Genomic DNA, 24,775 nt, shown 5'->3' with positions numbered 1-24,775 from the left:
TGTCTTTCATTTAATTACCATGGAATTTAGTAACACTTCGTTTACCAAACACTGGTACATTAAGTGTCCATACATAACCACAGGGTTAAAAGGTGGAAGTGCTTTAGTAACAACCTAAGAAATATAACGAACTTAACGAACACATCTGCTTCTAAAATAGAAGTAACATGCAGGTACAGTTACATCCGTTTCTAAGACAAATAACACAGAAACAATACGGCCTAAAGTCGTACCTTTGGTCAACGCTCCTGTCAACGACAGATGCAATCTTGTGGGCTTGTTGAGACTAAGGTCAGACAAGCTGTTGTCACTAACCTTATAAGTTCTTAACAAGGGTTTTGAATATGACACAAGAGATGTAAAAATAATTATTAAAAAAAAAAAAAAAAAAAAAAAACTTAGTCGTAAAAAAAGTTAGGTCGTACTTTCCAAGATAAATTGCAAAGCTCCCCCATTAACACCTACTTCTCCAGATAAATCCATATATATCTTACCAAAAAGTATGTGTCAGACGTTAAAATGTCTATAACTTGTTCTCTCTGTTTTTAGTGCTATGTTACTATTTAACATGCACAGCAGCTGGCAAATTACCAATTCCAGATGTTGTCATTCGACAAGGCTATACGATATTTATCTTTAAAACTTGAAAAAGCGATTTAAAGCATTATATGTATCTCTTAACTATTTAAATCTCTACTTTACTACAGTTTATAATACATTTAACTGATAATTTTTACAGGCATGTGTTTGCTTATTATAATCAATAAATACGCTCCTAATTAATCTCTACTATTAAATAATGAAGAATCTGTACGTTTGTATGTTACTTTTGATTAACAAACTCATCATTTAATAGATAGAAGTGGCAATATTGTTCGAAATAATATATTTTCATCTCCAATACGCAAGACTGTTGCCAGTTGGCAAAATGTAAGATAGTTATCTTTCAATTTTAATCCACAAATTCGGTTATTTGAAAGAAATGTTTTGGCACTGCTTCAAATAGAATACTCATTACCTCTACGCACCGACGCGTTGCCATTCAGTAAAGTGTAAGATATTCACTTTACTGAATGGCACACAACTTTCCATATTTAATTTTTCTGTTACTGAGACACTGACTGCGTCGCTGTCCTCTTCCTATCACAACAGTATCAAAAATGTAAATTGCAAAGTCTCTTTCATTACATGAATTTAAAATTTTATTTTATTTCGTTTCACAGTCTATTTATAACTGTACAGCTAGATGCCTCCTCATTGAGTTGCCTTTTTTGTGTGGCCATGCAAGATCTTTGTTGAGTTTATAAAATATAATATTTCTCCATGCTCTCATCCTAAAAAAAGAACTCGCAGATAACGAGCTTCTCTTTGAACGAGGAAGTTCGATATAACAAGAACGGGCAATGGGAATAGAAGAAATCATCTGACGTCATACCCGGCACGTGTTCTTCGAAGGAACTAAACTCCACCGGTTTCTGGGTCAGTTTCATTAATAACGGCAGAAGCAGAATACTGTTGTCCGTCTGTGGGTCGCGAATAGAACGAACCTAAAGAAGGAGGTGGTGGTAGTGGAAGAAGTAGCAGCAGTGGGGCGATAGGGGTGTTCCAGACCGTTGCCAGCTCTTAGTAATTACACACGGGTCAACAGAAGGGTCGAAGGCAATCCAGAATATGAAGAGAAGGGGCGAATAGAAATGGAAACGGTTAATGATCGTCTCCCGCTTTTGATTAGAGCAAGCGATCTTTTTTGGGAATCCCTGGCTGTTGTTACATGGATGAGAAAGGGTCATGTTAAAGAACACCGTTCTGACTCCAGATATTATACCGATTTATTCGTTTTCTTTCAGGTATCATCGTAATGACCACATTAAAGAGGGGGGGGGGGTAGATAGAATGTCGTTTGTAGCTCAGTAGGTGCTAAAATTAATTGCTGTATGGTGAACTAGTTGTTAAAATAAATGATAACAAAACGACTGGTGCCATATCTATAACCACTGGTGACCACTGCCTCAAATAGAACACTCATTACCTGTACGCACCGACGTGTTGCTATTCAATAAAGTGTAAGATATTTAACTTTCATACTTAATTTTTATATTACTAAGTGTTTAATTTTCTGAAGATGTGACACCCGTCAACTTCCTTTGTTTGTTTTATTCTACTTCAAGTACTGCTCCAATAAGCTCAAGTTTTCTTTGTGAAGAATGATAAAATGGATGACAGAAAGCTCCTTTTAATATTACTTTTAGTAAATGGGAAGAACAGTTTTAAAAAGGGGAAAAAGGAAGATGGATAGATGAATTATTTCGACCTGAATGCATTCTGCGTTCGGTAACAGGAACTGCCAATTTTGTATTTTTTTGAGCAAAACCACCATGTAAGATCAGAATTACCCTATTCCCCTCTTTTTGTAACAAATTTTATCGTCCGAAAATCTAGAGAGAAAAATTATGGCAGTAATTTAATTTCCAAAGGACTCGATTATTCAGAGCATAACAAATGTAAAGTAGTCATGGATAAACACTGGTAACTTTAATCACAATATTATTTCTTTAAAGAAACATACATTCCAATAGAAATACATAGAAATATCAACATTACTTTATCTGACAGATACTGAGGCAATATCTGATAGTAACTGAGCGAGACACTGAATCACCTTATAAAACCCCCAGGAGCACCTCATATGAATGAATCTTCATTACAGTTCCCAAAAACCACATTGGAGGAATGAAGAAAAACCAGGGGGCAAACGAATTCGAAAAATCGAACCGTCAGCAGTAAAAAAGGCTACAATGAGCTGAAACGTAAATTATATAAGTAAGGGGGAATTACATGTTGGGAAAGGTTCTACTAAAAGGTGAGAGCATTTGTAGCTTAACGAACAATCTGCAGAAAATACGTCTCAGATAGTAAATGCAGAGGAAAATAAAGTGGATGAAATGCTAATATAAAAATGCAAATACAAATTGAATACATAGGATACAATTTACCAATAAACTAGACCTCAAAAGGAAAACTAAGTACAATACAGAAATGGGAAAATTACGCAAATATTTTTAAAATTTCCAAAACCTAGCGCTAAAAACTGGGGGAGGGAAGGTTAACAGTTAATGAAAATCTGAGAATTATGCGAGAGAAATATTGTTGAAGAGAAACAGTGAAACGATTTTAAAGTATTATTTATTCTAGCAAAGATAACACAAAATATATAAAGAACTTCACTTGGAAAGAAAATCAAAGTAAAGATATAAAATGCACAGACAAATTATTGACATCGAAATTGTTTTGCATTCTTCACAACGTAGAACCAAAAGCAAGGACTAATCTAACCTCTCAGACAACGTAACGACAACCGTTTAAAAATAGAATCCCACAGTTCCGTGTTATCATATCGTTACATATATTGGAATTAAAAATACCGCATTAAAGCACAGAAGCCAATTAATGTGCAGTGATACCTCTGTATATGTCGGCTTTAGAATACGTCCAACTTGGTAAACGTCCCATTTGGACGAGAAAATCGTTGCTTAACATATGACATTTGGAATACGACTCGAGTTCGACGAAATGACGACTGTTCACACTACATTTGTTTACCTCTTCCAAATAATACTACAAACAGTTTTGCACAAAAACAGGGTAATAAATGAACGATAACCTCTGATGCTCGATCTGATGCTAAATTCTTTGCCAAATAAATGGATTCAAAAGCTTTGTAGAGAAGACCCATCCCAACAAAGGTCCAACAAACCGTTACAGCATGTCTAGAATGACCAAACAATATCAGATATCGGAAACATGTTAATGAGAAGGCAGAAGCAAAGTTCTTAGGACAGAATTTTAGTAAAAGTCAGATCTGGTAATCTACAGTCAAGTTCAAGTAAAGACCAGACAGAAGAAACGCGACAGAAAAGAGAGAAATAAATTTGATAATTTTTTTATTAATGACGTATACCGAGGTACAACTGTATTCAGCTAAGTACTAGCGTCCCTCTTCTACAACTGTTGTCTTTCCTTGAATGAAACTGCAACACCTGCTTCAGGCCTTGCTGGGAAACCCTAAAACAAGGCGTCAGTGTACGATCTTTGAATACGAAATTACTATTAATGATCCGTCTTCGAGACAGAGAAATGCATTTTATATTTCAAGAGTTTCAATCAAGTATCATTTTTGGATTCGGGGGGGGTGGAAGTACATATAAAATGATAGATTGAATCCTCCACCACGTGAAAATGTTCCAAGAATTTGTTACATTCATTGGTACATTTCTCAAATACCATCTCGACTGCCTCAGAATTGCTATGCTCTAGAGACAAATCAGTACAGCTTGATTAACACAGTGCAGAAAAACTAAACAGAAAAATCTCTCATCGAAGTCATTATCCAAATATAACTCTTGTCTTTTTCAACTTCAAACTTTTTAACGAGTTTAACAAACACAGGATAAAATTCAAGAGAGGCATACAACGATCGAACTACTACGTATTCATATTACGTAAAAATTTACAGCAGTTACATGATCCCCTGAATTGAAGTTAAAATATGTCACGTCGTCAGTAAGATGGATGACAACAATTACACTTCAAGGCACCATTTAATAGAAACAGCTTTAATATATTTATTTTCATGCATTAATTTTGACTACTTCAAACTTCTCCACTGCTAACATCCCACAACTTTGTACTGAAGCTCAATCAATAAAAAAAAAATTATAATCATATTCTAATAGTTATAAAAATTCAAATAGCGAACAATAAAAAAGTTACACAATAGAATTAGAAAAGCTTGATTAAAAGCTAGAAAATTATGAGGGTTTTCTACTCTGCCCCCCGAGGGGGATAATAATTTCGAATGATTAAAACCTTGGACAAATGGATAGGCTGCCGAAATTACATACACTTTGCTACAATGTAATAAAGAAGTCAGAGTTACAATATTATTATTTCACTTGAAATATTCACACTGGCTGGGAGGTTACAAAAAACATTACATGATAAAACTCACCAGCATTAGTAAACCATTTAGCAGACATTTGGTAAATTTTTCAGCGTCTTAAACTGCACACTAAATAATAATATTTTGCTGTATTCCGCTGAAGAGCAAAAAGGAAGTAATACTGGAAGCAATTACAATGATTAATAAGCTTGAAAATTATGAAACCTTTATTATGAAATACCTTGTATCTTGTTACATTTAAATTTACTCAATGATTCTGTAACTATTATTTTTTTTATATAATAAATTACCGTTTATAATCTTACGGTATTTAACTTTTTGAATAGCTTTACAGTTCAAAATTGTGTTTCGAGATTGTCATTGCTTACTGATTGTGTCCTTATAATAATAATAATAATATACTAATGCAGCCAATGAATCAAATTATTTACAACTATACGTTAAAAAGAATAAATGACGCGGAAAAAAAAAAAAAAAAAGAAGAAGAAGAAGCGGGGGAACCAGAACAGCAAGTACATTAAGTGATTTAAAATGTAGAAATGACCAGAACAGTATTATAAATACAAATGACCCCCCCAAAATATATATATATATATATATAATTTAAATTTACCTCTTCTTAACTTGGACTTTCTTCGGACGCGGGATCTTTGGCTGCGCCGACGATATACGAAAGTTTTCATGATCATTTTTCAATACGATGAACCAATCACAAGATGGCTACTTTTTAACACTCAACTTAATACCCGGATTTACATATCCACATTGCGCAGAAGCCATATATTTAATCCTGAACAGTAATTATGACGAAAAATTATGACATACTGCTTTAATTCTTCGGAAGAACAGTTCTCTAGTGCATTGAATACGAATCAAGTTAGATGTAACATTGTAGAGCAAAAGCTCTATTATAATCCAGATTACTGTAATAAAATCTTTAATGTTTCTAAATTCTGATCATCCAGCTACAAGACACATGATTTGTAACAATCTACTGCAGGCAAATAGTCACCAACTGACCAGAGTATATCTTACAGTGCTCTCGCAGATAGCTAATTTCCTTAATAGCAACGTATTATGCATATACACAACACTAATATCTCTTTAAATCCAGATCACACAAGAATAATCCTTTGATAAAAGAACTACGTGATATTTAAGTCGCTTTCACGATCACTATCAGGCCTTCAACGACACTCGAAGCACAGATGTTTCGTTATCACACCAAAACCTCTCCTCTTATAACAGTATCACATCATGGGCAGAACAAAGCACGGCAAGAATAAGGCGCAAAAAATCGAAAACCTGCAAAGGGGGAAGAGGTGGATACGGCGTACGTTGCGAAGTCCAATTAAAAAACAGACACGACCTTTAAAAACACTTGCCGATTTTTATGCTAACCAACCATGCGGATCGGAATGACATAAAAGGGAGAGCAGAGGGGAGATGCCTAGGAGATATTATCATCATCATTCTACGCGTTCTCCAGGGTGTCGTGAGGACATTTTCCTCCATTCAACTGCAAGTCGATTTGCACATAATGGCGCATACTCCAATGGAGAAACGATACTCCCTCTTTTTTTTTTTCTTTTGCTATTCTGAGAATAAGAGATGATTTGTAGATGCCCGGCACGCTCAGTAGTTCGGTAATCCACCAATGGTTGAAAAAGTCAAATGTGTATTTAAGGTATCTATCATGGCTTTGGAACATTACCCTTCTAAAATATCAAGGTTACATTTGACAAAAGAATAACAAACACTTCGCAAGCTTAATCATTCCATAATTCTTCGAGGATTGACTAAAAAGGTCATTCTTTTGGTTACTTGGACTGAGATGTAAACTGGAAATAAAGTAACAAAAAATTAATGAAACTACCGAATAATATGGTATAGAATAATGTTTTTAAATGTTCTAATATGAAGAAGAATATAATATGTTCTATAATGAAGAAAATAATACTTCCAGAATCTTTTTTAAAGAAGCTTATTTCAGGCGCAATATCTTAAATCATTTATCTGTAGTAATAATCAATCAATTTAAATGCGCTATTTCACGTATGAAGAAGTTTTTAAATATAACTTCTGAGCAAGGTGCAACTTCATGTAACACGCAACTTTTTCGGAGTTCTTAAGTTATAAGACGTGCAATATACACATCGAAGTAAAATGCTTTCAGACTCTTCTTATGCATCGTTCCTTACCTTAATGCATCGTTCAGAAAACAAAGAATAATAATCAGCATGACCGCAATAAATTTCAAGAGTATATTTCTAACTGATAAGAACTTTTTATTAAAAGCATCAATGCCTGATTCGAAAATATCCTACCTCAGGCAATAAATCTGCGTCGTTAAAAAATCTGAGTTTACCACACAAGTTTTCTTGGTACGTAAATGACAACTTACAAACCAGATACGAAGGCAATTAGAACAGTTGGGTTATAATGCAACAAGAAAACGCTTCTTCATCAACGCCGAATCTAAAAGATGAGGGTAATGATCCATCTTATATCTCGAAAAACAAAATGGCTCAATTTCTTTTCCAAAAGCATTAGCAAGATATGACGCAGCATATACTGAACACGTAATAAAAGGAGTAGTTCGGAAAGCGTTTCGAATCCAGGCAGCACGCGATGAAAATATTGACGTCTGGATGAGAGTAATCTGCAGAAAGAAGAGTGGAAAGACAAGTTCTTATCCCAGTGGCACGTGACACCCACGATAATTTTTAGATCGAATGCACCAAATACAAAGTTGCCAGTCACGCCTCAAAGTTTGGAAGACATAAGCGTTCGATACTTGCATCAGTTCCTATTTTTATTATTATTATCGGTTTTCTTTTAGCACCAGCTGAGATTGGCCGCGTTCGAACAGAACTATTTTAACAGAAGTATGCCAAGAATAACAAACAAATTCGAAGATTCTTTCCAGTTACGAAATATATTTGTTCTCCGCAATGATTTATTCAAAAGAACAGCTTACACCTATGAAATTGTAATCACAAATGAAGTACAGAAAAATCACTGGCAGTTTAATTTGCTGAAAAGATGCCACATATTAAAGCAACACATACATAGCTTAAATTCTCCCTTTTAAGAGACTTTAATTTTCAGAATCACTGTTTACTAACACCTGCTGATTTCATGTAAACTTTGTACTTGATTATGAGAACGGAATGAAAACCATCACATAATTCTGCAAAATTTCTATTACATCATACATTTATTCGTCATATTCCTATCTTTGTGCACGAAGAAGAATATAAGAGGAAACACAGAAAAGAATGAATCGGTGCTTACAGTATGAGAGGATAACTACAAAGAATGCTTCTCCAAAAGGTACGCTATTCACTTTAACAATGCTAATGTTTCATATGAATATCCAAAAATGTACTGACAATGCGAAATATCTTTTACTCCGATGATGACGCCTGAAGAAAGTATTAACAACACGTTCAATTGAAGCGCTTTCAACTCTGGTTCACTACATCTTTCACAATCCACTGAAATAAATACTAAGTTACTTCAACAATCAGACACGAATCATAATTACCCAGCACTAAGCAGAAATTCGCAATAATCCATACACTTGAACAATGGCTTTCATTGACTTTCTTAGCACAGATAATTTCGAGTTTAAGTGGGAAAATATCTCGAGTAATAAGAAACGAGCTTTTCTACACATGCTGAAACCACATCAAAGTCTCTCCGAGAGAGAACACTGCAAACGTGAGCACGGCATCGGGCAACTTTGTAACAAACTGAGTCAAATCCGCCTTTGTCGGCCACGGGAACAGTACGGATATTGTGGAAAACAAAACCAACTCGTTCTCTTCAAGAGGAATGAGAGCCCGGAGCTCTTTCTGAAAGGAAGGCACAACTTGAGAAACCTGCTTTTCCAGAGCATCCGCCCAGTAAATAGATGGAAATGAAGATGATGATGAGGCATAGAGTAACCTTGGCCTTGGTCGCCCTTGGTATGGGTTACTTGGTCACTTGATCAGTACGGACATAATATGGCAGAAAATTACATTTTTTTTGATAAGAACACCTAAAGAATTAGAAAGAAAATCTTCTGCGTATTTTATTTCTGAATTATCTTTCAATAACTGGTGGAAAGACGGCCATGCTATCTTTGTTACTGTGCAGAACAGAATTCTATAGTTTGCGAAAACAATACTTGATATTCTTTTTTGCTTATAATTATTCTTGATGAATTATTATAATTACTTTGGGACTTAAATTTTATTTACGTTGTAGAGTCATTAGTATTTTTTTAAAACCAAGAGGCGTGAAAAATGTGTATAATGCCCTTGCCGGGACTCGAACCTGGACCTCTCGAATACGCGATGAGTGTGCTACCATTACACCACGAAAGCATGCTCAAAAGGAAGGAGAAAATACCGTTACAATTAAAAATAATTGTCTAATATTTACGTCTTGTTGATACCTGAAATTCGAAATCCGACGAGGTTATTCGCTTTTACGAAGAAAGATTAAAAGTGGAAATACAATTCAGCGTTAATTTCAATGAGTGTAGAAAATGTGACCAGTCATGGTCAGATGTGGATGCATGCTGCCTTAAAACAGTTTTTGCAAGATTTTCATTGCTTATGCAGAGGTGGATCTAAGCAATGCAGGTTCAGCTTCACCTGAACTTGGGAAAAGAAGGGCTTCTTACTGATGGCAGGGCAATTAAATGAAATATTTTTAATGAAATCACATATATTAAATGAAATTACAATATAAAACTAATAAAATTAATTTTATTTATCAAACTAGTAAAAAATAGAACAATAATCTCATATTAAAATTACAGAAACCCGAAAGTTCTGTAGTGCATTTTTCATAACAAAAATATGAATACTAATCGAATGAACCTATTACAAGAATCTGCATTTATATAAATACAAACCTCTCTCAAACTAGATTAGCAGTATTTTTAAAAATCTTCTCAATTAATTCCAATTTAGGCTCAAAATTCAAGTTACTATATTTACATTAAAACTCGTTTACCTCTGTGCCTAAAATAATGGCACACATTACGAATTTATAACTAAATAAAAGTCACAGTTACGTATATGAAGGATGAACATAATCAAAACGCACAAAACAAAACGAACGGCGCTAATTTTCATGATTTTTGTTCGGTAAATCATTAAATCCGATAAATCTAGAGTCTATTTATTCATTTTATTTAAACTGAAATAGAAAAAATTTAATCGTGCTTTACAAATACGTACTTATGAATGAAACGCTAAACGTAACAGTAACATAGAATTCCATTGCTGCACCTCAGAATTTATAATTCTGAACATTTTTAATATTGCTCTCCACTAAAAAAATTAACAGAGGCATAACATGTTTAGGAATTTTCTCTTAAAAAACAGATTCTTTTGTCCTACAGATCATCATCAGCATATAAAAGTTTCACAAGCAAACCAATTACTTTTACACTTGAACTCAAATTACATGCGAGCCCAATGCATATTTAAACGCAGCTAACGAGCCGATTTTTTTAAACCAAAATGAAAAGTTTTTGTTTTATAAAAACAAATATTTTTAACAATATTTTAAACTGTATTTACTAAATATTTATGAAAACATATGTAAACAGTAATAATAATGTTGGAAAGGGAAAATTTCCAATTTATATTTATTGCTAGTCAGAAATCTAAAAGTTGGGATCTGCAAGAAATTGTTGTTGATTACACTTTGTAATTCAAATGTACTGACAGCTTAACAATAAATTTTCAGACTGACATTTATTTTAAACAATTTTAATGCGTAAAACTAACCACTAATTTACTTAAACTAAAATATATTACCAAAAACTTACCAATTAGGACAATACTTCAGTATAAATAATGACAACCTTTCTTTCATTTATTAAATTTTTCTTTCTCGCATGTATAAAAATACATGTATTTACATGTAATTATGAATTCTGTATTTCTTACTGCAGATTTCGGCTACATCTCATGGTATTTCATTTTGCATTCATTTTCGATATTTGACTCCCAGTTTATAACTCTTGAAGGAGAACTAGAAACTATATAAAGAATTACTGATGCTCATCCATCAGCCTGGTTCTTCTTTTCTTACGCATAATAATTTTCAGTAATGGGGGGGGGGAATCTTCTCCTGTAAATATACTCCCAAAAGCGATTACCCTAACTGCAGAAACTGAAAAAAAGTGAGGATCTTTTGACAATACGAAAAAGAGGTTAATCAAATCTTTATCCTCTTTGAATAAGATTTATGTCACTGCGTAAATTAATTAGTTGAATTTGTAGATTTTCTGGGGCGCTACTGAATTTAATCCTTAATGGTAATGAAAATAATATAAAACTACACTCAAAATCTCAAATTTAGAAATTTAAATCTTAAACCTTCCTTCAAACGCTTGCCTCAATAAATAATGCCATAATAATACTAATTAATTTACGGAAAATGTATTCTAATTAATTTACGGGAGCGTAAATTTGCTTCGGAGACCGCCAGTTTCAGACCACTGTTCTAAACTACCAACTATTAGTGCACCACCAGTTACAGTTATTTTTAAAACTGCAGGAACCTGCGTAATAAGGTCGTACATAAAAACAGATATCTTAAAATATTAAAATCATGCGATAACCAATTCTTCGGCAATAATAACTCTGCAGACTTTTGTTTGATTATACGATCTATTTACATAGGAGGAAAAAAAACAAGGATATTTAAAACTAACTAGGCACTACCTCTCTCGATTTATGACCTTGGCATCCTCATTCTGGGGGAGGGGCAAAAGAGGCCGCTGTTCGTGCTCTCCCCCAACCACCCTCTCCTCTGTATCACTTAAAAAGGTCAGACAGGTATCGGTCGTTTTTTGGCGGGAAAAAATCCCGCCTTAACCCCGCGTGACCCTTTTGAGTAAGCTTATATCAAAGCATGGGAAATACAGGATTACGATGCGGCCGCAAAAAGAATGAATAGCAGATTCTATGGTGAATTATACGTCACCATAGAAAAGATGCGGCACTGAGTTCTTTTCATCAATAACCTCACATGTACAGCTAAAAATTAATATTATATGAATCGCAATGAATAGCAGTATTAAAGGAATCAAAGGAGCGCTACAAAAAGCAGTAACATAAAAAAAAAAAAAAAAAAAAACACCTCTTGACTATATATTATGTAGGAAGTTGATTTTCAATACAGTAGGCGCTGCTTAATGTGATCGGGTTTGTCCATAAATATTTTCATCTATGAAATAACACTAAGCATATTATAAATACTTACTTTCACAGCATTTTAATTAAGAAAAAAGCTTATCAGTTGTTGGTTGTTTGGAACTGAATACGCATATTCATAATGCTCATGGGACATCCTTCATACCAGGATTAATAAGAAATTCACTTTTCATCTTCAAATTCGTCAATAAAAATTCATTTCTCATCATCATCTTTAAGCAATTTATCATTTAATGACCTTGTATTTGTTTCAGAAAGAGATAGGTATATTTGAAGCTGCAGCGAGTTTTTTTTTTTTATCAATATTAATCCCAGCGTTAAATTCCTCACAATTCATATTAGTTGCAGATGTTTTTAGTTCTTCATCTTCCTTTATTTTATTATTTATTGACAGGCTGGCATCCTTAACACAATTCTTTACTGTATTTTCTGAGAAACGATTCTAAAACTTAAATGTTGCCTTAAATCAAATCAAGAAGGTTTGCGATTTACTACCTTACCTAACGGAAGGTTTTGAGTTTTAAAAATTTTGAGTTCAAGTTCCGATTTAACTACGTCATGAGCATTACGCAAGTCATATTATAAGGGTTAATCTAGAAATGATGATACTTTTCTTAGAATTGAGAGGATAAGGAGTTATCGTTAGTTTAAATTATAATTTTCATTTACATATTTTTTATTTTATACATATATATGTGTGCGTGTGTCTGTGAATGTAGGACATAAAATACGGAAGAAAATTATTGCTTTTAATTTGGAATTAGTTCTTTTTATTTTATATTTCAATTTGCCTATCCTTCCTTTTTTGTCCTAAGGACAGATTACTTATAACAACTTTCTGGGATCTTTCCAAATTAATCCATTAATGCACTCGGTTCTTATCAAATCATACTGTAGGGAATTTTCTCTTAATTAATTAATTATTTACAATTCCAGCTTTTACTATAACTTCTAAGTTTCCGTATTCTTCACGCAAATGAATAATAAGTATTTAAACTGAAACTGAAGTTTTTGGATTTTAAGCCACAGCGTGCTTTTCGCATTGTGCGCACATTTGTTAGTTTCCTGCCAGCTCTGATAGTTGTAATTATTCGGTTCTGCTTTTTCTCGTTGCCAACATTTTAATTCTGACACTCTGGTACAGTAAGCAGCAGTTTCTAGTACAGTGATTAATTGCGCAGTCTGACTACCGTTCAACATTTGATTGAAATCTGACTCTTCTGTTTAACTGCATCATCACGATTTGTGGTTATATTGTAGCAGAAGAGAATGATTTTGTGTTGTAAATTCTGTTTAAATAAAAAAGTTTAACCTTCTTACGACTTTGTCATCATTTGAGACAGCGATAATTCGCTTCATGTTTGTTAGGATAATTGGACTAAAGAGCATTCATTACCAGAGCAAGTGTAATAAACCCCACAATATTAAAGAAACTTTTTACTAAATATCTCGCACTTTGCTGATAGGTACTCCATTTTTATACAGCTATTTACATCTTTAAACGATGGACAAAGCGGTGCTAAGAAACGCACATGTCGGCACAGCGAGCAGGAGGAATTTAAGCGTGTATTTTAGCAAAGCTGTAGTTATACAATAGGTTGCTTTGTTTAAATTTTGAAATGTGATTGGATAAAAAATATCGGAAATGCTACTCTTACATAAAAGAATAGTGTGGATTCATTTTCAGATGACGCACTTTAGATTTATATATTAGCACTTTTGTGATAGAAAGATGGCGTGGCCAGATTAAAATGAGGAATTCAAAGAACTATTGCTAATTTAAAATTAATAGTTTTCTTTCATATTTTATATCTCACATAAATTAATTGCAATAAGATGACTGGCGGTTTAGCTGTTAGAAATTAGATATGTATCTGCATCTTAATTAATTACTTAAAGAGGTTTTAATGCGTAGATGGAATGATGGACTTGCAGATACACGTGGCCGAATTCAACATAGTTTTATTTCGTAATAAAGTAAGCTTTGATGAACATAAATAGGTTCACACATCTACATTATGGGCGCACTATGCACTTCACAAACTTATACAGCTATTTATATCTTTCAACAATGAATAAAACCGAGCCATGCGAAGCACATGTCGACAGCAGCAAGCGAAATGGGAGATAAGGACTACGACTCAGCAAAGTGCGAGGTATATGGTACAAAGTTAGCAATAGACAACCCGATAACCTTTAAGACTAAGCTAAATTGGCTTGCAGCGCTAGTCATTTTCTAAGTTACTGGACTATTTCATTCTTCAGAAATGCACGCATTTGCTTTCAGTTCCTCAAATGATGTATTTTAAAATATGAATGCTGTCCTCAGCTTTTTATAGCGGTAGGTCACTGAAATTCCATAAATATCTCCCACTTCTTTCTTTATATATTATTCCTTTTAATTCTGATTTAATTTCCGTTAGTCAATTATTTCGTTTATCGCTGCAACTTAAAATAAATAGCACGCAAATTTCAGAAGTTTCAAACTTGCGGCAAGCGTGAGGAAATTATGTTTTCGTTGCAAATATGACGCTTACAATTTTAGAGACATAACGATATGGACTGCACTTATGTGCCCGACTGCTATTGAAGAAACAAGAATGTATAATTAGGGGGTTTGTTCTTGTTACTATGTCCTTGACGCTAGGACAGTAGTCTCAAATCGGCAGGACGACATACGGCCTCGAAGCAATTTTATGCGGCCCGAGCAGACATTTCACTTATGTATTTGTTGCAAAGATTACAAAATTTTCAGCTATTTGAAATCTGCAGTTCTATTGTTTTCGTTTCCACTAAAATGAACATGAATAACACCTCAGGAAATCGTTAAATAGAACAAATTAATTTACAGTGTGACATGAATCTTATTCAAAGATTTCAAGATACAGATTTTATAAATTTTTATTCGCACCTGTTAAAAAAATAAATATGCTCAGCTACGAATTTGTACGCTAAGAATAATCGCTTTTTTGGGAATATAGCTTTTTATCACAGCTGCAAATTGATAAGAAAAGAACCCGACCGATGGGTGTCTTCCTGTTTGCGCGATTCCTGTTTGCGCGGTTGTCAAAAACGTTCCTGTTTGCGCGAAATCATCAATCTTCATTACCCCCCTTCCAAAGGGGTTCCATAATGGGGGCCCGACTGGGCGTTGGCCTCTTCCGAAATGTAGGAAAGCAAAAATTTGTTAGATTTAAAAAAATAATTTTTAAAAGAAATAATCGAAAGATATTTACGAAGTCTGAGTCTTTGTATATCTTTGCATAAATGAAGTACTGTATTTAAAAGGTAAGAGATGTTCCAACTCTGCGATGATTTTGACAATGAACTAAAAGATAGTTTCCTAAAGTAAAAACAGTATTTTCCCGAAATTTTGCATAAAGGTGAATTATAATAAAATCTCAGAATATTTATTCGTTGCGAAAAGAAAGGCAGATGAGAAGAAAATATACATCGAATATCAAGGCAGATTCTGAGAAAGCTTTGTCCTAGCCAAAAGATGCTTTTTTTTTTCCTAGCTGTAAATTGTCAAAGTCATAATTCAGAAATATAGCATCTGAATCACGATTGAATGGACTTGCTTTACTTGCATTCATCGGAATATCCAAATACATTAATAGAAACCATTGATAAATTTATTAATTGTCAAAGGTAAATTTGTTAGTTTCAAAGATTTAATTCAGAAATTCCAGAAGCATAGAGCACGATTCAGCAGTGATTGTATATATTTATCATACTAGTTTAAAATAATTAATTATGTGTATATACTTGTTAGTAATTATTGACAGTAAATATAAATAATTAAAGAGTATATTTTAAATCATTTATTTTTATATACACATCTGTATTTGTATATAAGGAAATTGCTAATTATTAATGCTCTTTTTCTAAATATCCTATTCATCTAGCTTCTTTTTTAAGAGAAACTGTACTTTGTGAGTCACTTTCAATTCCGCGTAATTTCAATTGTAAATGCGATTCGCAATTTAATTCATTCCTATGGTGGCAATATTAAAAACTTCGGAAACACTGGTTCAGCAGTTGTAACTAAAGAGTAAAGTACAATCAGCTTCTGATTGTACTTTATATACAAATATCAAGCGACTTTAGTTTACTCTGACGATGGATATTTAAAAAGTGGAGAATTCAGTATTCGTCGAATATTGCGATATTCTGATAATACCTTAAAATTCGTGCTTTCGAAATCTCTGATAATCCCTTAAAATGCATGCTACGATTAGAAAATTTAATAAATTTGATTACAGTGTGACGTTATTACGTTTAATCAATGCAGCAAACGTGAAAAATAGGCAATGCCCTCCCCGAGTCTCGAACCCTGGACCTCTCGAATACACGCCCGAGTATGCTCCCAATTAATCACGAAGGCATGCGGAAAGGAGGTAGAAAATACCTTATAACTAAAATTATCAATTTTATCAATTGATCAAAGTTTTTTTTTTTACTAACTAGCTTTACATACCTGGTGTGTACCTTTAATAAGGCTTACTTGTACATTATGTAAACTTGTATTTTATGCCAATCGGTCCCCCTCCCCACACATGTTGATGTCAGCATTTATTCGTATTCCTTACATTTTACAGCAATAATTCATAAGTTTGTCTTATGTATATCTGAGATATGAAGGAATATGTGAAGAACACGTTTCCCACCCCTTTGAGGCCGAATTTTGAGAACGTTTGAAATTCGTTTTTAGGTATTCATATTCCATACATTTTAAAGCAAGAATCTTATGTACATCTGTTTCTTCCTTATATGAAAAAACATAAAAACACGTTTTGCCCGCCGAATCTTAAAAAATCGCTTCTTAAATGACATCTTCAGTACAAAATGAATAAGCTCTTAAGTTTTGACATCTGTATCTCTAATAGCTTTGGGCGATGATCTGTAGATGAATAAATGAATAAATCAGGAATTCTTCCTTTATGTATAGATTTATAATAAATCATCTGAACAAATAAATATGTATACCAATTAAAAGAAAATTATTTCAGAAAAACTAATAAAAGAAATGAATTTACATTCAGTAATGCGCACCAAGTTCGTAACGTGCTAAACCAACACCACCTAGAACTAACTCAAGGCCACGGCGCGCAGTTCGTGACGTCACTGCAGTAGGGATACTTTCGTCCTCGCCAACTTTAAGGGTGCCTTCTTAAATATCCATTTGACAGGCTTATATAAAAACTGAAATTTTTATATTTAATTCTTATCGTTTATAAATATGGAAAATACCTTGCTTTCATTAGAATGTGAAGAACCGAGATTTTTATTTTTAGAATGTTTTCGATACGAATAACTAGAATTTTTAATTCCATTAAAAGTTATTACTGATGTTACTAAATTTAATCGCTGAGAAACTCTTGTTAACGAAAGAAACTTCACACTTAATGAATCGGAATTTTATTTGTACGCAATAATTAAACAGAAAGACAATTTAAGACATGAAGGCAGGATATAGATCCTAAAAAATTGAGATAAATTCTAACTGATTTAAAATATGAAGCTAATTTACCTGGAATCATGTAGCAACATAAAATCGTTAGTTGAAAACAAATATAATTAATCAGAGATGTTTATTGGTCAAGGGTCGTATTAATTATACTTACAACAATTTATGCCTTGACTAATAAACATCTTTGATAAGTATAAGTAATATATCTTATTTTTGACATATGTTACCGAATAATAATAAATACTCATGTTTGAAACAAATAACGCTAAGCTTGCAACGATTTAAATAAGTTTTTATAATTATTTGAGACATTAGGTGCACAGAGAGAATTGCATATTATTTTGCATTTTAAATGGCAAATATCAAATCTCTGATAGAGGTCTGATATAGATCTAAATAGCTAACCTCTGATCTTTACAGGGAAATTTTATAACATGGTTTAGCAGTATTGTGTGGAAGGCAAATGTAACAAATCCTAAACTGGGATATTGAACACAACAAATGAAAAACACAACTATCATTGCATTATTACTGCCGAATAAAATTACTAACATATAAATGCCCTTAGGATGCACTAAATTATACATTACAATTCGAAACAATTTATACAGAAATACTTTAGATAATATGTATATGCTTATTTTCAATCAGTCAACTAAAAAGAGGAAGGATTGTTTTCAATCAGTCAACTAAAAAGAGGAAGGATAGAGGAAAAGAAGAAAATCATCGAAATTGTCTTTGCAGTCAATTCAGAATTATTCAAAACTGTCTGTAAACGGGGAACGATAAATATTGCTTTTTTTTTTTTTTTATCACAGACTGCATTTCATCAAATAAAAATGTATGGCACAATATTTCATAAAGACTACATTTCTATCTTTAGAAAGAATTTAAATTGTAGTCTTTATGAAATATCATGCCATACATTTTTATTTCCATACGTATGTATATGCATGCGTATATATGTATGACAATATATTCGATTTCTTTGGAAAAAAAAAAATTGCTTCGACATACTGATATACAAAATATACAATTAGCTACCAAAGATGATCATAACCTTTGAATTGTCCGAGGGTGAGGAGCCAAAATACACCCAGAACTCCTTAAAAATTTATAAGCATGGGGTGAAATTGTACATAAAATACTGAATAGTATCATACTCTCTGGAGAATACCGTAAGTTTTCTTTGGATGTATTAATTAATGTTAATTGCTCCCTAATGAATTGTATGGCTTTCTGCTTATTTTCATCGTATTGTTCTTCAATATTTTCTAAAGTTTCACAAACAGAATTTATTCTTAAATTCTGCACATCACTTTTAAATTCATATGACAACAAAGCGTTTAAAATAGAAATTACCTCATCTACATTGCCAACAGATGCTGGCAAAGTTAAATTATTAAATTTTTTAAGTTCAGTTTACCCAATGTAAACTGAAAGTTCAAGTTTTTCGTTTATTAATGCTGAAATATTTATTTCAGGGCACGGTGTTAGCTCAATAATTAAAAAGATAGCTTCCCGTGCTCTTTTAATACAGTTCCACAAGCCAGGTAGCTTTCCTTTTCCCGTCTTATCTAAAAATTCAGAAAAAGAAGAAAAGGATTTTTCTTTTTCATTCGTCTGAAACTGGGATATACTTTCAGTTACAGCCCACTGAAGATTTTTATTTTCTAGCCTTTTACGACGTTCATCTGGGCTTTCTCTCACGATAAATTCCCTTGAAATATATTTTGGGCAGTTTGGGAAAATACTAGGAATCGCAAAACGTTTTAATTTGTACCTCGATAAGGAAGCAGTCACCTTCCTTCCAGTCCTTTCATCAACGAATTCTGTACATTTTGAAATGTCCTCAGGGTGAAAATGAAGGGCACAAACCTATCAGCAAGAATTTGTATACATTAAGTTTTTCGGCTTTAAACTGAGCATACATTATTAAATTTCATTAAATTTGTAGCATAAAATAATACAGGTTAAGTTATTTTAATTATGGCAAAGCCTCGAGGGCTGTCTGCCTAAGGGGAGGGATGCCTTCATGGAGGACTTTCTAAGGGAAACTGGCTCGTATATACGTTACACATGGGAAAAACCCCGAAAACACCCATGCAGTCAGCCCGTTGGCGGGATTCGAACCTCGGACCGAACTACCAGTGTTCAGCGACTTAACCGCTGCTCGGCCGCTGGTCGGCCACTAAAATAATATAAGTTAATGTTTATTCACGACTAATAGAAAGAAAATCATACTTATCTATTAATTGTATAAAGTGAAACAGGTACTAGTTTTGAAGAATAATGTCTAATTAGATAGAAAAATCTTTTGTCAAATAAAGTGTTGCATAAATTTAATTATTTACTTACAAAAAATACGAAACACTTGCATGCAAAGATTGTTATAATCGGATTTAATTATCTAAACTAGAATTAAATACAAGATTTTGTAAAACTTCATATTTAATTATTTATGTTATATTAAGTGAATTTTGAGAATATCAGGCATGAACTCACAAAAATTTAAATAGCGTATTTTTTCGCATTAACATCAGAAACAAAATTGGTATTAGTTACAGAGATATTATCAAGATTTTTCAAGGTCTTCGGATTTTAATAAATACGCTGTTCCTGTGACAAATGTATCAAGATATTTAAATGCAAGCATTTTGCAACATACAAAATGTATTTACAATTTTGAATTTTTATTAATCCTACATTTAATCTAATCCTACTTTTAAGTCACACATTTGTTTAATTTACTTAACTTGGTAAATGATGCTATTTACTACAAATTGACTAGCATGACGATAAAGAATGCCATCTGCTATGGATTGAACGATTAGCATGATGATAAACAGTACTATCTGCTATAAATTAAATTCATAGTATGATTAAATCATCATACTTATATAATCACTATTAGACTTACAATAAGATTAAATATGTTTACTTTCTATAAATGTATGTACTCGCTTTAGTTTATGATAATTATAACATACTTAACACAGAAGCACTTTTTAAAGCACAGATAAGTATAAACTTATTCATTAAAAAAAAAAAAAAAAAAAAAAAAAAAAAACGCAACTTACCTTCGAAAATTTTGTTGGCTTGAAATTGCTTCTATGAATCGCCTTTATCCATTTATTTAAGAATTCTTTCTCTTTCGGAAAAGAGAAAACCTGTACTTTTGGACCATTTGGATAGTTCCCTTTACAGTTAGGTACACAGCATGTGTAAACCATATCAAAAATTTGAAAAACAAATAATAAAGTGGAATACTTATAATATAGAAATATCTGAAAAAAGAAAGAAAATGTCGACTGTTCTTATGGACGATTTCTGACCAAGTGACCGTCAAAACTCCGGAAATCCACCCACCACAGTCCTGGGTGGGGAGAGTTAAATGAAATACAATCCCTACTGACACTGACGTCACACCTCCTCCTGGGAAACGCGCCGTGGCCTTCAGTTAGTTCTAGGAGGTGTTGGCTAAACGCGTGGCGTTTTAAAAAATCGGCTTTGACACGCCGAGTTCCTTGGAGAAAACACGCTGCGCGTGAATCTGCGCAAAAGATCAGGGAGGAAACCATAGAGCTGTAATGTATATAACAATGTATATAACAGGTCTATGGAGGAAACTAGCATCTGAGGGGCTAGACGCTTGTATTCACAAAGAAACTGCCCAACTCTTCTTAATGACTCATCCTGACATTCCCTGAGGAACTTTGGGAGGGGGACTGTACTCCCCGATGTCGCGCAAACAGGAAGATTTTTTTAAAAACGCGGAAACAGGAATCGCGGAAACAGACCTAAATCGACCAATGAGCGTCTACAATCCGCGATGACGATCATTTCGAGTAATTTCTCTCCCACGTTTAAAACTTTCATCACACTCGAAATGCCATCAAGTGAATGCTAGATTAAGAAATAAATAAGTTTTTTTGTTATCTCCCTACGTACGTAATTTTACTTATGCGTCGAAGAAAAATTTAATAAGAGAAACAGCCTGAGTTGTTATTATTAATGCTCAAGTTTTGTCTCACATTGTAAATCTTCTCAGAAAACTTAAAAAGTATCTGTTATTTTTAGCTTAAATTAAAATAAATTATTTAATGCTTTAAATTAAAATAAGTTAAACATGATACAATTGTTTTAATGAAATGTCTGCCTAAGAATTTGATGCTAACTTATTTAAATTACAAAGTGTAGCCAGCAAAAGTGTCTTACAGAAACAAAGTTAAGATTTCAAATAGAAAATAAATATAAAGATTTTTTTTTTTTTTTTTCTTTTTCTTTTCTGAGATATTATTGTTATTCTTTATGTATATTCTGATAAATGTTTACTAAGCGAAACTAAAAATTTATTTCAGATACATTTTTTTAATATTTTTTTTTTTTCCTTTCGTTTAAAAAAAAATCTGACTCGTCAACTGCATTTAGATAGTGCATTTGACTCGCATGCGATTTCAGTTTAGACCACTGTGTTAAAGCAGTGCTACATTCTGATACGCATGAATATTAACGAATTTAAATTCGACAGGTTATGCACCATTCCTCCCCTCTGCAATACTAAATACTGAGATGCTACAAAATAAAATAAAAAATAAACATTTCCACACCACCCGCGTTTGCATTAGCATCAAAAAGGCACCAACCTCTAATAACAAACTAACCAACAATTTTACTTTCAATACCTTTTGTACTAGAGGTAGCAGGAGTATCCAACGAAACAAAACCTACCTCATTTTCCTTTATTTTATTACCCACTTTCCTTTTCCTGTTATCTGTCTAATCCCTCTATCATATAGAAATGTTGGGAGGGGGTAGTCGACCACAAAAAATTGCCCCGAACTTGAAAATTGCCTGGGAACGAAGAGGGGAAAAAAAAAAAAAAATACACATACGGAACTACGGGCTGTTGCATCAGATCGAAAAGCACTACTACTACTACTTCCACGTAATTTGTGCGCTAGTAGGTTCCACTAAAAACCGCGTAGGCCAGCCGCCGTAACCGATGACGTCATAGATAACCATGGAAACACTAAACGTCAACAATCCCCAAACAACAGCAGTCGTCGGAAGCCAAAGCTATCGTACTTTTTTGCTTATTTATAATGTAACTGACTCGTGTTACCCACATTAAAGTTTCAGGAGCAACCCACGGTTGGTTTTCCTCTTGCATCGAGGAATCGGAATGACAGAAAAAGGCAAGATCGCATAGCATAAATAAGGAAACAGAAAAGGAGGGAGTAGTAAGACAATATACATTAGGTTCGACAACGGAGTATAAAAAGTATTTTTATAGAAGAGTATTTCTACCATGCAGTATTTTTTTAAAGAATTCTTAAGATATTTTAGATTAGAAAGAATTCTTAAGATATTTTAGAAAGCCAAGTCGTAATACATATTAATTAAGTATAACTAATTGCCTCATAATTAAGATACAATAACACGCCGAAAAAATACTCATTTAGAAGTCAAACAATGATTTCGGTTGTTTGACTTCTAAATTGATTCTCTCATACTGATTAGCGGCATTTTTTGTATTGTGCTTCAAAAGAAAAAAAATTAATTGTAAAAAAAAAAAAAAAAAAAAAAAAAAAAAAAAAAAAAAAAAAAAAAAAAACTAATCTTTTTCTTTTTTATTTACCAATATGAAGCAAACATAGCCCTGATTTTCTGGGTGTGAGATATTAAATTTGAGAAAATTACTTTCGATAATGATTTGTTAAACTTTGGCATATTTAGAAACAACTGCTTGAGATAATCAAGCTGCAAATATGACCTCACTGCTTCACAATTTACGTTGAAAGCCATGGTAAAAATATCCATTCTGTTTGAATGGCACTGAAATCTGCGTCCGAACTCAAAATGCAGTTTTTTCAAGCCATCTTCATAATTCTTAAGTTTCTCTTCATTTACTGAGGGTACTGAATTTAACATCGGGAAATGAGACACGTCGTTCTTAGCTAGATGCTCAGCAAACAGATTAAGTTTTATTAAGTTTTAAGTTAAGATTAAGTTTTTTCTAAAAGGTCTAATTCACCTATATTGGATTCCCATATGTCCTCTCCCCGAGAAAGAAATACGCTTGTTGGCGCAAATTTACAGCTATAACTATCGAAGAACTTCCGCTTTTAACACTTTACCGATTGAAAGCTGTCTGTGCTTGCAATTTCCGTCGATTTATGTTTTGTAGAACAAAAATAGAGAAAGTAAAAAGATCACAGTTCTTTGGAAAAAAGGGAGGAAAAATATTTAAACAAAGTAGAAAAGGAAATAGATATATACTTTTTTTAATTTACCCCGGACCGGCAAATTAAAATTCTATTAGCGGGCCCGATAGAAGCTTCCGGCGGGCCGTAGTTTGCCCATCCCTGATCTATACCATTAAGTAATGAAGAAACTGTACGTATACCCTCGCACTGTGGAAAAACGGCGGCAGCTGGAGCTACCAAATTTTGAATACATATATAGAGAGTAATTGCACACTTTTTGAACGATTTTGATAAAGAATTTTTAAAAAAATCAAATGTTTTGGAATAAAAATGTCTGGCAGCATCTTATTATTTGAAATGAGAAAGCTAAATAATAAATTTTAAATTTATTCTTCTTTCAAAATGTCGCATGAAAACAAGCTGTGGACCGAAAACATGTTTCTGCGTTTTCCGAAGAGAAATTTTTATTTCAAAAATGTTGTGAAATGCATAGTATTAAAATTTCTAATTTCAAAATAAGCCATAACATTAATCGGAAAGGAAAAAATCGGCAATCATTACTTTTACATGGAAACAAAACGTCTGTAGAAACAATAAATAAAATAATAAACCAAGATTTACAAGTTAAAAAAGCTAAAAAATATAATGCTCATCAGCTTGTCATCTTAAGGGACGTAGCTCAACGCAGAAAAATTTGTAGAGCTCTGTATGATAACTATTTAACCGCAGATAAATGGCACTAGGCAATACACTTCGACACTAGATGAAGCATGGGTTTACCAAAATGTCTGAAAAAAAAAAAAAAAAAAAAAAAAAAAAAAAAGGTCTGTTCTTGAAGAAATGAAGACTGATACATGTATTGCATATTTACCTTTTAAATGTATACTAGCAAAGTCTCCTTAGG

General features: G+C 33.0%; 1 protein-coding gene across 10 annotated transcripts in view; it reads right to left on the bottom strand.

Annotated features, from left to right (window-relative positions):
• raskol (Ras GTPase-activating protein raskol) overlaps positions 1 to 24,775 on the bottom strand; it is a 730,597-nt gene that overhangs the window by 101,339 nt on the left and 604,483 nt on the right. The window contains exon 1 of one of the 10 annotated variants that reach the window (XM_035366890.2): positions 5,574 to 6,490. The exons of the other annotated variants lie outside the window; for them this stretch is intronic. Coding sequence (XP_035222781.1) covers positions 5,574 to 5,649 — 76 coding nt within the window. The 5' untranslated portion in view covers positions 5,650 to 6,490. Of the gene's footprint in view, positions 1 to 5,573; positions 6,491 to 24,775 lie in introns of those variants that run through there. 10 annotated transcript variants of the gene reach the window in all.

Source organism: Stegodyphus dumicola, chromosome 10, assembly GCF_044657685.1.
Source record: "Stegodyphus dumicola isolate Sdum_Otavi_A_Nest chromosome 10, ASM4465768v1".
NCBI classification, from domain to species: domain Eukaryota; kingdom Metazoa; phylum Arthropoda; class Arachnida; order Araneae; family Eresidae; genus Stegodyphus; species Stegodyphus dumicola.
Note: the sequence above shows the minus strand (reverse complement) of the source record. Positions and strands in the feature narration are given on the sequence as shown.